Source organism: Sciurus carolinensis, chromosome 14, assembly GCF_902686445.1.
Source record: "Sciurus carolinensis chromosome 14, mSciCar1.2, whole genome shotgun sequence".
NCBI lineage: Eukaryota > Metazoa > Chordata > Mammalia > Rodentia > Sciuridae > Sciurus > Sciurus carolinensis.
Window position 1 is genome coordinate 34,210,719 of NC_062226.1, and position 15,153 is coordinate 34,225,871.

Genomic DNA, 15,153 nt, shown 5'->3' on the forward strand with positions numbered 1-15,153 from the left:
TGTGGCTACTACTAGTACGGACTAGGTGCAGCAAGGTCTCCCCACTAGTCAGGACATAATGTGTTAGGACTTTTTAAAAAGCAGCCCAGATACTAACTGAGAAAGATAAAAATGTTGGGGTGGAGGGGAACTCGTAAGTGTTCCTAGGTAGACCTGAATGTACTCAGGGATTCTTATAGATTAAAATCTTTTAAATTGTCAGTGAATAAAAAAGGAAAAAAGAAAAGAATCTAGAGAAACTCCTAATGAAAATTTTAAGTACTTTTATAAATCCAATTACTATTTACTTAGCATTTTAAAAAATCTGTTTTAAATTACATTTGAGATTCTAAGCAGAGGAAATGGCAATTAGAAGTCTGTGATAATAAACCAATTTAAACCTAAATTTTTTGATGAACAATAGCACCAAATGGAATAAACTAAAGGGCCTACAGGTTACTACATAACCTTCTTGCAAATTTGGCAAGGATTTTTTTTTAAATGGGAAAACCTTTATGGCTGAGAATACAGTGTTTATCATTTAAACAATGTTCCATACAAACCTGCAGGAAGATCTGCTGGAGCCTTTCTATACAGTTCTTATACCATGGCGTCAATACACTGGTTCCATCGGTTTCACATCGTACTAAGTGCTCAGTCAAGATCATGATAAAACGCTGGAAAGGAGGAATGAAGGTGAAGTACTGGAGGGATAATTTTATACTTCAGAAACAAACTCATGACAGAGACCTCCAAGTATGGCCTGTTCTACCCAGTCTTTGTGCTGTGTGCTCCTAACTCATGATTCACTGAATACTGTCAATCTAGAAAAGGAAACCAGTAATAATTTGAATTGATGTGTTCTTTTGGGCAATACATAAAGATTCAATGTCTAAATTATCTTAGTAATATTATTTCTGGACCTCTAAGAAAATAATCAGAAATGTTAGGAGGACACTATGAACAAAAATGTTCTCAGGATGGAAAATAATCACCTAAATCATCAACAACAGGGAATAATTAAACATGAAACAGGCATTTCAATGTTAAGTACATGGCACAGAACTGAGAATACATGGTGGCCTCCAAATACTGACATTTTCTTTTGTAAATTTTTGTATTCTTAAAACTTTTCTGTAAATAAGCAGCATTCCTTTCATAATTAAAAATAAGTTTTTAAAATGAAAGAAATGCATTGATTCCTTTTACACGTCAATGTGCCATACCAAGTTACCTGAAATATGACGAGGAAGAGATTCTTCTGCTCACTCTGCGCAGACTCCACTTTCTCCTGCAGCCTTTCTATCTGCTCCTCAAGGGCCCCATCTTTCCTGTCGCTGCTTCTGTCATCATCATCACTTCGCTGCAGAGGGTACAGAAACAAAAGGAAATATTTATAAATCCAGTGTACTGAATCCCACATTAAAGAAGAGGAAGGATTTTATTCTGTCAGGTCACATGCTGTTTAAAAACCTGTATTCTATTGGGAACATGCCTGTAATCCCAGCTACTTGGAAGGCTAAGGCAGGTCAGCCTCAATCAATTCAGAAAGAGCCTATCTCAAAAATTTTAAAATAGACTTATATTTTTATGGTAAAAGGTCCTTACCCCCTATCCCAAAACATCTCAAGGTCCCCTTTTGGTTCAGAGGCATGACCTTTTCACTCTGCCAGGTCAGAGAAATTCAGTGACACTTATCTTGGTAACAGCAGTGGGGGTGTTGACTATAAAATAACACTGCCTAATGCTGTGTGCAGTCAACAACAGGGAAGTACCCTGTTTATCTTTCATCCCTAACAGGCCACGTGGAAAAGATGGGCAGGCCCTCCTGTGGCTCATAGCCCAGGCTGCTCATTCTCATCAGAATAAGAAATGGCTTCAACTGACATGTGATAATTCAAAGCAGATTGTTCAAGACTCTGCTGATAATAGTGGGTTCAATCTACCCCTATACAGCTTTAATAATTTCTTCCAACTTCCCCTGAAGAGTATTCAGTATTTAAATCAAAACTACACTAAGAGTTCATCTCATACCATCAGGAATGGCAGTCATCAAGAATACAAATGATAATAAATGCTGGAGGGGATGTGGAGGAAAACAAACACTTTTACACTGTTGGTAGAACTGTAAATTGCTATAACCATTATGGAAATCAGTTTGGAGGCTCCTTAAAAGACTAGACATGGAACTACCATATGACCCAGCTATCCCACTCCTAGGTATTTATCCTGAAGAAGTGTAAAGTCTCCATCCTACAGTGATACACGCATACCCACATTTATAGCAGCACAATTCACAACAGCCAAAAACTATGGAACCAGCACAGGTGTCCGTCAACAGATGAATGGATAAAGAAAATGTGGTATATATACACAGTGGAGTTTTATTCAGCTATAAGTAAAAATGAAATTATGTCATTTGCAGGAAAATGGATAGAACTAAAGACCTTTATATTAAGTGAAAAAAGTCAGACTCAGAAAGTCAAAGGAAGCATGTTTTCCCTCATATGTGGAAGCTGGAGAGGAAAAAGGAAAGAAAAGTGGGAGCGGATCTCATGGAAATCAAACGGAAGTCAGTAGAGGGAAGGGGTCAAGGAGTGGGAGGCAGACAAGGCGGGGGGAAGTGCTGCGAGTGGTACTGGGCAGATTCTGTTGTTATATTGTGTGCACGTACGAACATGTAACAACAAATCCCACCACTGTGTACAACTATAATGCGCCAATAAAAATGCTGAGAAAGAGGAAAACAGAAAAATGCCTACTGACAAGTTGCTAAAGCAGTACTCTTGGAGAAGAATATACAGCATTTGTTTATTAGGCTTATAAAATAAGGCAGAATAAAATCCATGATTCATCTTCATTGTACTGAGGAAGGGGAAAGTGAGAGGTCAGATGGCTGAGCAGCACTTGGCTCTAGGTATGTCACATACCAGGTTTCTTTTAGCATGAAGGTGGGTGTCATGCACAGGACCTAGAAGGTCTGGTAATCCCTCTAGATACTACTCTACTGCTAAGGCCCGTCTTTGAGAGCATCTCCTATTCTTGAAGCAAAACTATCAGAACCACTCTGATTTTATCTCTAACACACACCTGTTATGGGTGTCTTCCTTATGTTCCAAGCACCTGGGCACATTTGTCTTCCTAGTTCTATACTAAGGTAAGACTGGAGTACCATTCCCAACAAATCTTTCTGCCAGAAAGGAAATGCTACAAAAATCCACACTGCCAGTTACAACAGCCACTATCCACACGTGGCTACTAAGCGCTCGAAATGCAAGTGACCAGTGCAACAAGGAAAGTGAATTTTAAATTGTATTCAAATAATTTCAGCCAATTTAAAATTTAAATAGTCACATGTGCTAGCAGTTATTGTATTTTAGCAAATTTCCAGAGAACACTGTAGCATGTGTGAAAATCTCTACCCTGTCATTTACACGCTATATGATCTGGAGCATGTTTTCTGGAGCCTCAATTTATACGTCTAAAAAAATGGGACGATACCATTTACCTTATAGTATTTTAGGTTTGTGAGTGTATGTTTACATTCCCTTATGTATATATTTCTGTCTACATGGACACCAGCACTTAAACTTCCTGTAGGTTCACAGGTCATTCAACTTTTTCCCCATGTTCTACTTTGGTAAACATGCTTAACACTGGAAAGTACTGTCATGGAGAAAACAAGTGCTACTATGCAACGTCACAGAATGCAGTCAACTCCCTGATTTCCCTCAAAACTGCTAAAATACTAAACATTTTATTACTGAGAATTATTTTTGTAAACTAGGGAGTGTCTGTTCCATCCCTCTCCAAAGTACTGAGGAAGTGATAAGCATCTACAATCTTCTCCCTTTCCCCCTTGCACCAGAGACTCAGAAATGAAGTGTCCTCTTCCCTTTTAGGAAGTACAAACAAGAAGTTATCCAGAGATGATGAACTAGGGACAAGTAAAGCTCATGGCCTACAACATGCAGTACAACAGCCCAAAACAAACGACCTGATTCTATCCTCTCTGCTTCTAGAAAAGGCTACAGAACTTGGACTAAGAAGAAATGAATTACCACCAAGTATTCGTCTTTGAACATTCTCCCCAGGTGCTGTCATACCTTCTTTAACCATTCTGAAATCGACACCAGACTTACCCGTTTGTGTTGCCTTGCCAGTTTCTCTTTAGCTTCTTCTAGCTCTTTTTGGATCTTGAGAACATGTTTGTTCATCTTACGAATTGTAGAGTGTAAGATTTCCCAAACAAACAGTCTTAAAGAAATATGGCATTTGGTTAATGTATGGCAGGTTATGCTTATAGGCAATAAACCCCCTCGAATTCTACAATCTATTCCATCCTTAAGGGCTGCTACAGCTTCCCCTCATTGGGCACAGTCATATTTCTCCAGCAACACTTATGATGTGCAAGCATCCATCTCCACTCGTTAGACTCAAGCAGACTCAAGTAAGCTCACCAAGGGCAATACTATCCTTGCCATTTTTCTTACTTCTGTCCCTTGTATGACATGTACATACTCACTGAAGTGGAAACTATGAAAACCACTAACATTACGAGAAATACATTTCTCTCTTCTAAATGTCAACAGTAAGCATTGGAAGTTAATCTGAGGCTTGTTTCACATTCTTTCAGTACTTAGCCAATTCCCTTGGGAGATTTCAGAAATTCATTAGTTGATAATGGCTATCAACTGCTAGGCTTTAAGAATGAGATAAATTTGTCGGCTATCTTTATCATCAAATAGCACAAAAAGTGAGGATCAGCTTGCAGGTACTTTAAAATAAGTGGTTTACTTTTTAAAATATCCACTCATTTTTATGTGTATAAACTAGGCCTCCTAACATCAGGATACAGCACAGAATAGTACTTCCTTCTACAAATCTTGGCCTGGATGACAGTTTAAGTGGAAGATAACATAGCAATCTGTTCATAAAACTCCAAGTCTTAGAATGTTAGCAGATAGGACAAAAGAGCAGAGCACTCTGACTCTGGTAGGGGTCAGCAAAGGCTTTGCAGTTAGAAATCCTTGAGCTAGGTGTTGAAGAACAGATGTGCTCTTGAGCAATTAACTGATTCTAGAAGGCCTGGTCCGAATCTTGGCTCTGCACTTGGTTATGTGACTCTGGGCAAACTACTTAAGCATTCTGTGACATTTTCCTATTCTGTAAAATGTGGACAATTATGGAACCTCCTCTTGGGTGTTGTGAGCACAAAATGAGTTGAAAAGGTAAATCACTCAGAATAATGGTTAACACATTCGTGGGTGGTCAGTTTTCTGAGTGTTTGCAAATCTGAGAATGCCCTTCTGTTGGCTTCATTTGTGAACATCAACTTGGCTGATCACACATTTGATCATACCCTGTAGCCCTAAGGATTCAGTATATTTCATACCAGTGTCCTCTGGCAACAACAGATACAATGAAGAGTTAAAGCACTGTGATGGATTTTTATGTCTTCTGGATTTTTATGAGTTATTTTACAGAGTTTGTGTTCTCTAAGAATTGATATACATATGGCCTTTTTTACCCCCCCTGGTGCTGGGGATTGAACCCAGGGCCTTGTGCATGCAAGGCAAGCATTCTACCAACTGAGCTATATCCCCAGCCCTACATAAGGTCCCTTATACATGAACTCCAAACCTAGTAAAGTCACGAGACAGTTCTGAGGAGAAGATCCAATTTGCTACTGCAGCACAGTCAACAATCTGTGTACGAATCATCTTATCCACGAGGACAGCAATCATCTACAAGGAGAAAAGAATCTCTTGAGTAAATCACCTAGTAGTAGCCAAAATAATACTACCCCTACAAAAGTAAAACAGGGCTAATAATTCATCTTTTGTGGCAAGGGAATTGATCAATCTGATCATTATGTCTTAAGACTTATTCTGCCCTCTGCTTGGTTCTAGTAATGTAAGACATACTATAATATTAATAAAGATTGAATGAAAAGAAAAACTCTAAATGATAATTGTTAAAAAAAATTTTAGATGAAAATCCTGTACAAAACACGTATATTATTTCACCTGAATCCCCAAAATATATTTTTTCATAGAAAGACTTAACTGTCTTATGAAATTTTTTAAATCCCTTTTTATAATACACAGTACAAAAGCAATTATACTGAGGTTTGAGAAATATAGTGCTTATTTGTAGAAACTGGATAGAACAGACAACTTCTCTTCCCAAACTAGTAGACTACCAAGCAACAAGCATTCTTACTGAACATTTAAAATGTGTTGAGATATTATAGTTCAAAACCAATTTCAACACTTACACTTTTAAGAATAAATCAAACATCACTCACAGAATCAAAAAAATTCATAAATTTTAACACCATTCTATAAGCAGAGTCAAATTTCATGTTTTACAAATGAAAACAATACTTAATTGCCTTATCTTTATACCTAATCAGAGCTTCAACATGTTTAATTAAATAATTTACCTGTGGATGGTTCCTCCAAACCTCAAACATAACTCTTAGCACATGTAACTTCCCCTCATCACTTTCTGCTAGAGTTTTGAAGACTTCATGAAACCTTTTGATAATGGGGAAGAAATACCACATATACTTATTCATTAAGCATTTTTGTTTTCAAAACAGATTACTCAATTTATTATATATTATGTAAGTACAAAATAACCAAATATTAACCATTAAGGATGCTAAAAAGGTATGACTAGTAAGTCAGTTTGTAAGGGAGCTGCCACAAAATTTTAAGAGAGGAATATCTTATATGCCCCTCCTTCTTTTGGACTCTAAAAAAATATGTCTTTAGATGCCAACCTTTGAGCAGCTCTCAAAAATGTCGGTAGCTCTCATTTCTGCTTGCTTTCCTTTGGGAAGATGTTTAGACAGGCTGAGAGCTTCTGACTTTATAGACAACTACCCTGAGGGCAGAGGCTTTCACCCATTTCTCTTAATGCACCTTCCATCTACATACGCAGACCATACATACAGACTAAAAGAAGCCCTGGGACAGGGAAGTTAGCTACAAAACCAATATTCAATAGCACTATTAAGATCTTCATATTAAAAAAACATAAAAATTATTATGCCATTGGTGTTCACCAAGCTTGTACTTACTTTGCAAGAGCACTGAAGGAGTGGCTGAATGATTTGGCTGCCAAATGTAGCAGAGTCTGTACAAAGACCTCTATTTTCAATGGGTTAAAACTAAATCCTTCATCTGAAAAATATTTCACAGTAATATAAAAAAATAGGTACAGCAATTCCAATCTTAATTCTTAGTTTTATAGAACTGTTTCCCTAATTCTTCTATATGGTCCATTTCTTTAAAAAACAGCACTCATATTTCCTTATTCATATTCACTCCATATATAATGGAAAGATCATATATTAAAAGCAAAGAGTGAACACTTAAACCTATGTCTGAAGATATGACAGTGTCTAAATTTAACATCACCATTTCGATTTATGCTTTCTAAATCCATTGCCCTGCCAATGGTTACCCAGTTGTCCTAGCGGACTGTCATTTTGTATGCTACCACATCCATTTAATTATTATAAATAACTATACATATCACAATGTTTTAATATGTGATAAGGTAAATTCTTCTTATCACTTCTTTTCTTACCCATTTATTAATCAGGTAAACTTAGAAATTATTTTGTCAATTTTCCCACCTTTGCCAATAAAACAAAACTGCAATTCTGGTTGGAATTACATGGTATATACTCAGTAAATGTTAAACATTACTATCATTATAGCTTAATTTGGAGAAAACATCTACATTTATAACACACCAAGTCTCATTCAGGAATCTCTCTCCGGTGAAAGCAGAGATGTTTTGAAACATCACTGAATGATCAAGGTATATTTTACTTTGTAGGTAGAATGCAGCTTATATTCATAATGGAAAATGATTTCACAGAATGTGAGGGCCTCTTTTTAGATAAGGAGGAAAATACCTGGGTTTTAAGAACAAATGACAGGCTGAATAGGTCAAACAGATCCACTGCTTTATGAGCACCCAATGGATTTAGAGGAGCTTCTGTTGCCAGAGTTGTTTATACTTTAACTTGCCTACATACACAGTTCCACTGAAGAAATATTTAATTCCCTTACCATCATCATCATCCTGGTTAGGATTTGGTACATCTTTCAAAATGCTGAAGATTTCATCATTGGTTGCTTTACTTTTAAAGGCAACAGCTAAACAGAGGGCCACGGAATGTCCAGGAAGAGAATCTAAAGACAGAATGGAGGAGAAGATAGATCATACTGAAAAACTATTCTAATGAACAACTGAGAAAGAAACAAAAACAAAACCAAAAAAACTCTTTCCCAAACATACTCTTTATCTCAAGATCAATATTTAAACTGCGTAAATGAAGGTTTCCTTTAATAAGCCAAAACAAAACAAAACAAAAACGAAACCTAACAACAAAAACACTCAACCAGAAAGACGATTCTCATTTCAATACTTTCTTAATGATACCTAGCTAATTGAAATCCGGAGTCCAAGGGCTGTTGAGCTCCCTCAAGATAAGCAGTGAGGGGAAAAGTGATATAATTACAACTCTCTCTAACAGCCCTCAACTTTCTTAGGCCTTTGTAACCTCAAAAGTCAAGAATCAAAGTATTTTTCTTTCATTTTTGCCAATATCCCCTTCTTGCCACTTTCTCTAGGACAGCAGAAACTAAGTTTAACCTTGAACAAGGTAAAAGTTGCCTACTTAAGAGGGTGTTTTGCTGCTCTCTTCTGCTTGACATGCTTGAATCTACATAAGGCAGATACTCTTGATGTGACTCCAGGTGTTTACTACTGGTTTACATCTATTGAGTACTGTGTGCTTGTATAAAGGCATCCCCAGAGCAACTCCCTTGAGTGTAAGAGAGATAAGTAAGGTAACCAAAAGAGACTCCTGACATTGGCTCATAAACTATGAGTTTTAAGCACCTGGAATGAATAAAGTCAATTACAACAGGTCACATGAGCATTGTCATATAACACCTGCTATGAGCTTTTCCTGGAAAGTGGGAGAGGAAAATAAATGAAAAAAACAAAAACAAAAACAAAACAACCAAAAAAACACAGTATATAACCAGAATCTTTTGTCACCAAGGAATTTACATTCTAGTTGAAGAACCAAGATACTTACATTTAAGGTAGCCAGAGAGCAAAACAAAACTGGCTTGCTAAAGGTTAAAAAAATACTTATGGGAGTAGAGCTTAGGCTATACTCCAGGAAGCAAAAAGAATCAGAGACAAGAGCAATGTTGACAGATGCAAAGAACCTCCACACAACACAAAATGGAAGGTTTGTGGAGGGGCTGTGCTCACTGCAACACCAAAAGACCAACTTGGAAGACTCCTACGCCTGACTCTGCACTAGGGTCACCCATGTACAACACCTTTCCTTCATTATACGCAGTGTGCCAAGTACAAAATAGCATCTCAAATCACAGCCCCTCTGACTTACGGTACAATTTCAGAGAAGAAGTGAATGAAAGGCAAGAAAATCACACTGACGAATTTACTTCTAGAGGCACACTGGCATGTGCACCTATGTTCCCAACACCACACCTTAACTATTATCAGATGATAATCAATTCACATAATCCCCATCATCATAACAAATACACATTTTCAGCTTAGTACATTCTAACTCTGAACTTACCTTGCTATACCTGACACCATATTTAAAATGATGTCAAAGACATAACACTGTAAACAGTATAAAAATTATAAGCCAATGATAACAAATTAAATCTCAGCAAAATCCTCAAAATGATCACAGGACCAATAATAGTGGTTAGTGATGGACCACCTTCAAACAGAGAAAGTATAAACCCTAAGAAAACAAAGTACAATTTTTCCATTTTTAAGTAACTGACTTCATAGAATAGTTGCACTGATACTCTTTTAAGACAAAGGAACAAACATATGTCTAATTTTATTACTTACTGCTACTTTCATCTCCATACTTGTAAATGCAGGTTGGGTTTGCAGGACATAGAGCTGAGAAGGTAGGAGGAACAATATCTAATATACGCTGATGGTAAGACAACCTACAAAACAAATAACAGCCTCAGAAAATATCTTTCATCAGTTTTATCCTTTGGTAACACCCAACTTACCAGGAAAGTCACTATCACTAACACCCTGAGCCCAGCTGACAACCAAGAAGTGAATGGGGAAAAAGTCCTCTGGGCTTTGTCTTAGCAGCTCCCTAAACTCAAGCCTATTTCAAAACTTACTGGTTTTCATTGATGTGTAGGTTAGAGGGCCCACAAGCCTGGTGACCAAGGATATGGGCTCAGAGTGGGACAGGGAGGAGGAAATAATCTGCATGGCTGACAGACTGGTTATATTGCACCAAATAAATAAATACAGAAGATAAGAGTTTCTACTTGTGAAGGTATTTACAGATCATGCCAGAGGAAAACTAGAAGGAATATGGCAAATTGACAGTAAAGAGATGGATACACAAAACACACACACAGGTGGATATAAAAATATTTATAGATATACATTATGTATGTATGCACATATATGTGTTCACCCAGAGGGCCCAGAACCAACCACACACCAATAACAAGGAGCAAATCTAGGGCCCAGATCTTGGTCCCTAAATACTACCACTCTACTCTTAGAAACTAGGGTTATCTGAGTGGATGATTTGGGGAGGGAGAGTGTCAAAAAACAACACATGGGCTTAGAAATCTTATACCTGAAAATAAGGAATGCTCAATGAATGTTGGAGGACATTATTTAAATAAATAAAAAGAAAAAGGACTTACCCAGGGTTCCCATGGGTAAACCAGGGACAATTTAGGCATCAAAATAAATAACAATAGTCATGGTTTGATTTTAAATAAAGGAAAAAACAAAAGGGGAGAAAGGATAGCTCTTTCTAATAGTAGAATGCCAACAAATAAATGTTTAAAGAAAAAAAAGGACAAAGAGAATCATCACTTGGCAATCATCTTAGTGGTGGCTGATGAGGCTGGACGTTTTAGTGAAGAGTGGAGGTTTGATGAAGAGTAAGACAAGAATATAACTTAGAATTTATCTTCCCCAAATTATATTAATCAATATGTGATCAACACTAATTAATCACAAAGGGCAAAATGGTGAGGTTAAGATGGAGAAACCTGGCACACCGATACAACCAGGTGGTCAAGATAAAACAGCACCAGTGGTTGGATTCACATGCCTTCTCATGTGACACACTGAAAGCAATAAACTAAGACCTGAGTTAGCTAAGGAGGAAATATCAGAGCAATCTGAGAAAGTAAGGTCTAGACTCTTTAACACTGGCAAAGACATGAAAGATGAAGATTAAGAACAACAGCTGTTCAAGACTGAAGGTTTCTGAAGAGAATGACAACGCAGTGCTACCCATGTTTTCTGTGCCAGAAAAGAAAGACATTGATGGGATTGTTGGTGAAACAGCAATGCCATCTGGGGATTGTGTGGTAGTTTGCACCAGAGCTGACTTTCTCTTGTGGAAAGTGTCAGCTGGTTATGTAAGAGGGGAAATATACTGTGAAGTGTCAAAGGATGATGGCCCATCCCGTCTGCCGCTTGTTCTCTAACATTTGTAACAGGTGGAGAGGAGACAAGGAGTGAGCATTAGAGCAAACATCATAAAATGCCAGCAACGTGGGACTCTAGATGAACAGGACACAGAGTTCTTGGTATTTTGGGAGGCAACTTTTGTATACATTTGAAATAATTTTCTGGTACATTAAAGCACAACTTATTGGCTAAATTCACATAGAATACAGATGGTAAGGCTGACTAATTTTTTTCAGCCTAAATCCTGATTAAAAAGTGAGATAGAAAAAGGGCAAATACTCAGACACATATTATACATCAGGTACAAAGAAGAGAAAAATATCCTACCAGCAAAACTAGAAGAATTAAATACAGGAGAAAACATAAAGAACTTACCTCATACATTTTTCTAGAACTTCTCTTACAAACTTTGGTTTGGGACTTTCAAGATCTTGAGTAAGACAATCTGACCTAATTGAGGAAATGTAGTTTTTTAAGTTCTTACACATGGTCTGCACTTATACCTAACCTGCACTAACTAGAAATAATTTTCCTCTATTATTCAATTTATAAATAGTAAATTAATATCAAAAAAATAAAAGATTTCAGATAGTAAAGAAGACTGCCTTTAAATTACAATTTTAAAGTTTTTTGACTTAAAAAGAAAGGAAAGATAAAACATACCACACTTACCAATCTTCCCAGCTCCAGCGGAACTGAAAGTTACTTAGATGATGAGAAAACCAATTAATAAACCTACACGGGGGTGGGAAGAAGAATGGTTGCTATTTAGAACAGAAATTTATGTAATCTTTCAAACAGATTAACTCGATTTTATGCTTGATGGAAACCACCCCCCACCTGCAGCTTCTCTTGCCTCTTACTTTTTTCTCTGCAAATCTTATAACTCATTTTTAATAGTTCCTTATTTCCCCCCTCTTCTACCAGTGCTTACTTTTATTCTTTTTAGGTAAGAAACAGATATAATTTGAGCACCTATTTTGTGTGGGCACTTTATATATGTTTATGTAACAGCATAGAAATAAGCAATTATTATACCTGTCTACACATGTAGTATTCATTGTGTCCAAACGCATGTATAGCATTTCAGTTGCCTGTGCAAGCTGAGAATTTGAAGATAAGGAAAACTATTCTCCAACCTCTTTGAAAACAAAAAACAAAAACCCCATAAACTTTGAGCATCTTTTCATGTTTAAATGTTTTGGTTTTTGTTTTTTACAAAGCTATAAAGTATCAATAATGCATAATAAATCTGGTCTGTATACATTCATGAAATCAAGATAATGAATATTTTGCTTCTTTATTATCCTTTCCTCTTTTTCTCTCTCCCAAGCTTCCACTGGCCTGCTGTCATTATGTTATTTTGCATTTTCTAGAATTTTAAGTAAATTTACAATATATGGATTCTTCTGTTTGGTACCTTTCACTTGGCATAGATCATTTTTCTATTTATTTAAGTTGTTGTCTGCATTGTGTTGTTATTCTTGTTGTTTCTTTATACTGCTGAGTAGTATTGTTTCAAAGATATAACAGTTTGTTTATCCATTCATGTGTCATTGGACACTTGAACTATTTCTAGTTTTGTGCTATTACAAATCAAGTTTCTTTGAACATAATGCCCAGATCTCTTCCTCTGAAAGCCCCAGATTATTTTTCAAAGAATGAAAACAAAATAAAAAAATTTTTCCAAAAACAAAGTTAGAGACTACCAGCAGCGAACCTTCTCTAAAGGAAATACTAACAATGGATGGAAAATTTATGATACACAAAGAGAAATGGAGATCCCTGAAAGTGGAAGATATGTACATTACTTAAATGAATATTACTGTTATGAAACATTTTTTCCTTTAAGCTCTGTTTTAAGAGTAGCATGTAAATGGGAATAAAAAAAGAAATTAAAGTGTTTTCTGATCGTTTTATTATCTGAAAGGTCAGAAATTAAGACTAATAAGCATACGTGACAAAAAGTATACAGGTATACAGGTATATATTCCTATAGAAATATAGGTATATACTTGTAAACTAATAGGAGAAAAAAATGAAATAAAACTCCAAATTCCTTATGTAATACAAAAGACATGACAGCAAAGAAATACAGGCAGGCATGACAAATAGGGCCCAATTAAAAGACAAAGATTGTCAAGCTGGCTATAATTCCAGTTAGATGCTGGATGTAAAACAGAAAAATGTTAAGGATGCAGAAAGTTAGAATAAAAAGAATGAGAGGAAAAAAAAGATAATTTTAAAAAAGAAAAATGGTGAAGCTTTATCACATTTAACAAAACAGACTTTTAAAGGCAAAAGCTACATATGATAAAAAGAATCGCTTCAGACCAATGCCAAAGGTGTAACAACTGTGAACTTGTACAGACCTAATAATATTAACTCAAAACAAAGTAAACTACAGAAGTAGAGAAATGAGCAAATTCACAATCATAGTGGGAGAGTTAATACCGTCTCTTCCCTTAACTACATGCAACAGCAGACCAAAAATATTTTTTTAATTTTTAAAAATTTAGATACGGAATTAAATATTACAATTAACGGATCCTAATCCTTTTATAGAACTGTCTGAACTACAGATTATACATTCTTATTTGCAGCAAACTATATTTTAAAGAGCAAGGAAATGATCATCATGTCAGAACAGTGTCAGGGTAGAAACAGAGGGACCCTGCTGGGTAGGAGAACAGAGTATAGGGTATAGCAATCAATATATTTGACTTCATAATGGAGGGGACGTGGTATATGTTAACACTGCAATGTGCATATCAGTCCATCTCTCTTATTCAAATGATAGAGTCCACCATTAAAACAAGGCAAATTAGAGCCATCCTTCCTAAAACCTAAAGTTTAGTTGGAACAAAGACAAAATTGAGAAAAGTTAGCTCAGATATTTAATAACATTTTAAAGCCAGTCAAATGAGTATCAATTTAAAAACAAAGTGAAGGATACAACTTGGGGTAGGGAGCCAGGCTGAAGTTTGCACAGTTCAATGAGAAGTGTTGTGTACATCACGTCAATGTGAGGGGGTGCTGGAAGTTGAAATAGTTCTGCGAAGATCACCTACAAAAGAATCATGAATCAGAACTCAACTCAATTGCTATTGTTGTACTTAACAATTAGAAAAACCTTAATGTAATAATAAACTCAAACTCTTAACTCCACGGCACTCATAAGGAAAAAAGAATTACTTTGTATAACAAATACCATAATGAAATCTTTCCCTTCCTTTATTTATAACTCAATCAAATAAGAGCATATAAGACTAATGCTTATTTGATCCACACTGCTCCCTGACAAGTGTGCAATAATTCCAACACTGGAAGTGTCTAAGTTGATTCAGGAATGTACATGGTGAGTTTCATTTCTGTAAGTGACAATAACCCTTCTGAGAACCAGAAAGAGAAGATAGTCAAGTTATTGCACACTCCTACTTGTAATAGATGCTAGATCTCTGGCGGTGTAAGAATTCTTTGCCACGCTTCTTGTTCAGAAACTTCTGCTTTCCACCCTTCTTACAGAACCACCAACCTAGAATTCTAAAGCCTGGCCTGTATTTTTTCTTCTTATTCCCGTTTTTCTCACTACTATACTTCACTCTGACAAAGTTTTACACA

The 15,153-nt window shown here is 36.2% G+C and overlaps 1 protein-coding gene across 2 annotated transcripts in view; it reads right to left on the reverse strand.

Annotated features, from left to right (window-relative positions):
- Ncbp1 (nuclear cap binding protein subunit 1) overlaps window positions 1-15,153 on the reverse strand; it is a 38,378-nt gene that overhangs the window by 4,744 nt on the left and 18,481 nt on the right. For both annotated transcript variants that reach the window (XM_047524344.1, XM_047524345.1), the window contains 12 exons: window positions 14,489-14,599; window positions 12,571-12,635; window positions 12,205-12,267; window positions 11,908-11,982; window positions 9,916-10,019; window positions 8,073-8,195; window positions 7,070-7,172; window positions 6,428-6,521; window positions 5,623-5,726; window positions 4,122-4,236; window positions 1,214-1,342; window positions 543-656 (listed from right to left, as the gene is read on the reverse strand). In XM_047524344.1, coding sequence (XP_047380300.1) covers window positions 543-656; window positions 1,214-1,342; window positions 4,122-4,236; window positions 5,623-5,726; window positions 6,428-6,521; window positions 7,070-7,172; window positions 8,073-8,195; window positions 9,916-10,019; window positions 11,908-11,982; window positions 12,205-12,267; window positions 12,571-12,635; window positions 14,489-14,599 — 1,200 coding nt within the window. The remainder of the gene's footprint in view (window positions 1-542; window positions 657-1,213; window positions 1,343-4,121; window positions 4,237-5,622; window positions 5,727-6,427; window positions 6,522-7,069; window positions 7,173-8,072; window positions 8,196-9,915; window positions 10,020-11,907; window positions 11,983-12,204; window positions 12,268-12,570; window positions 12,636-14,488; window positions 14,600-15,153) is intronic.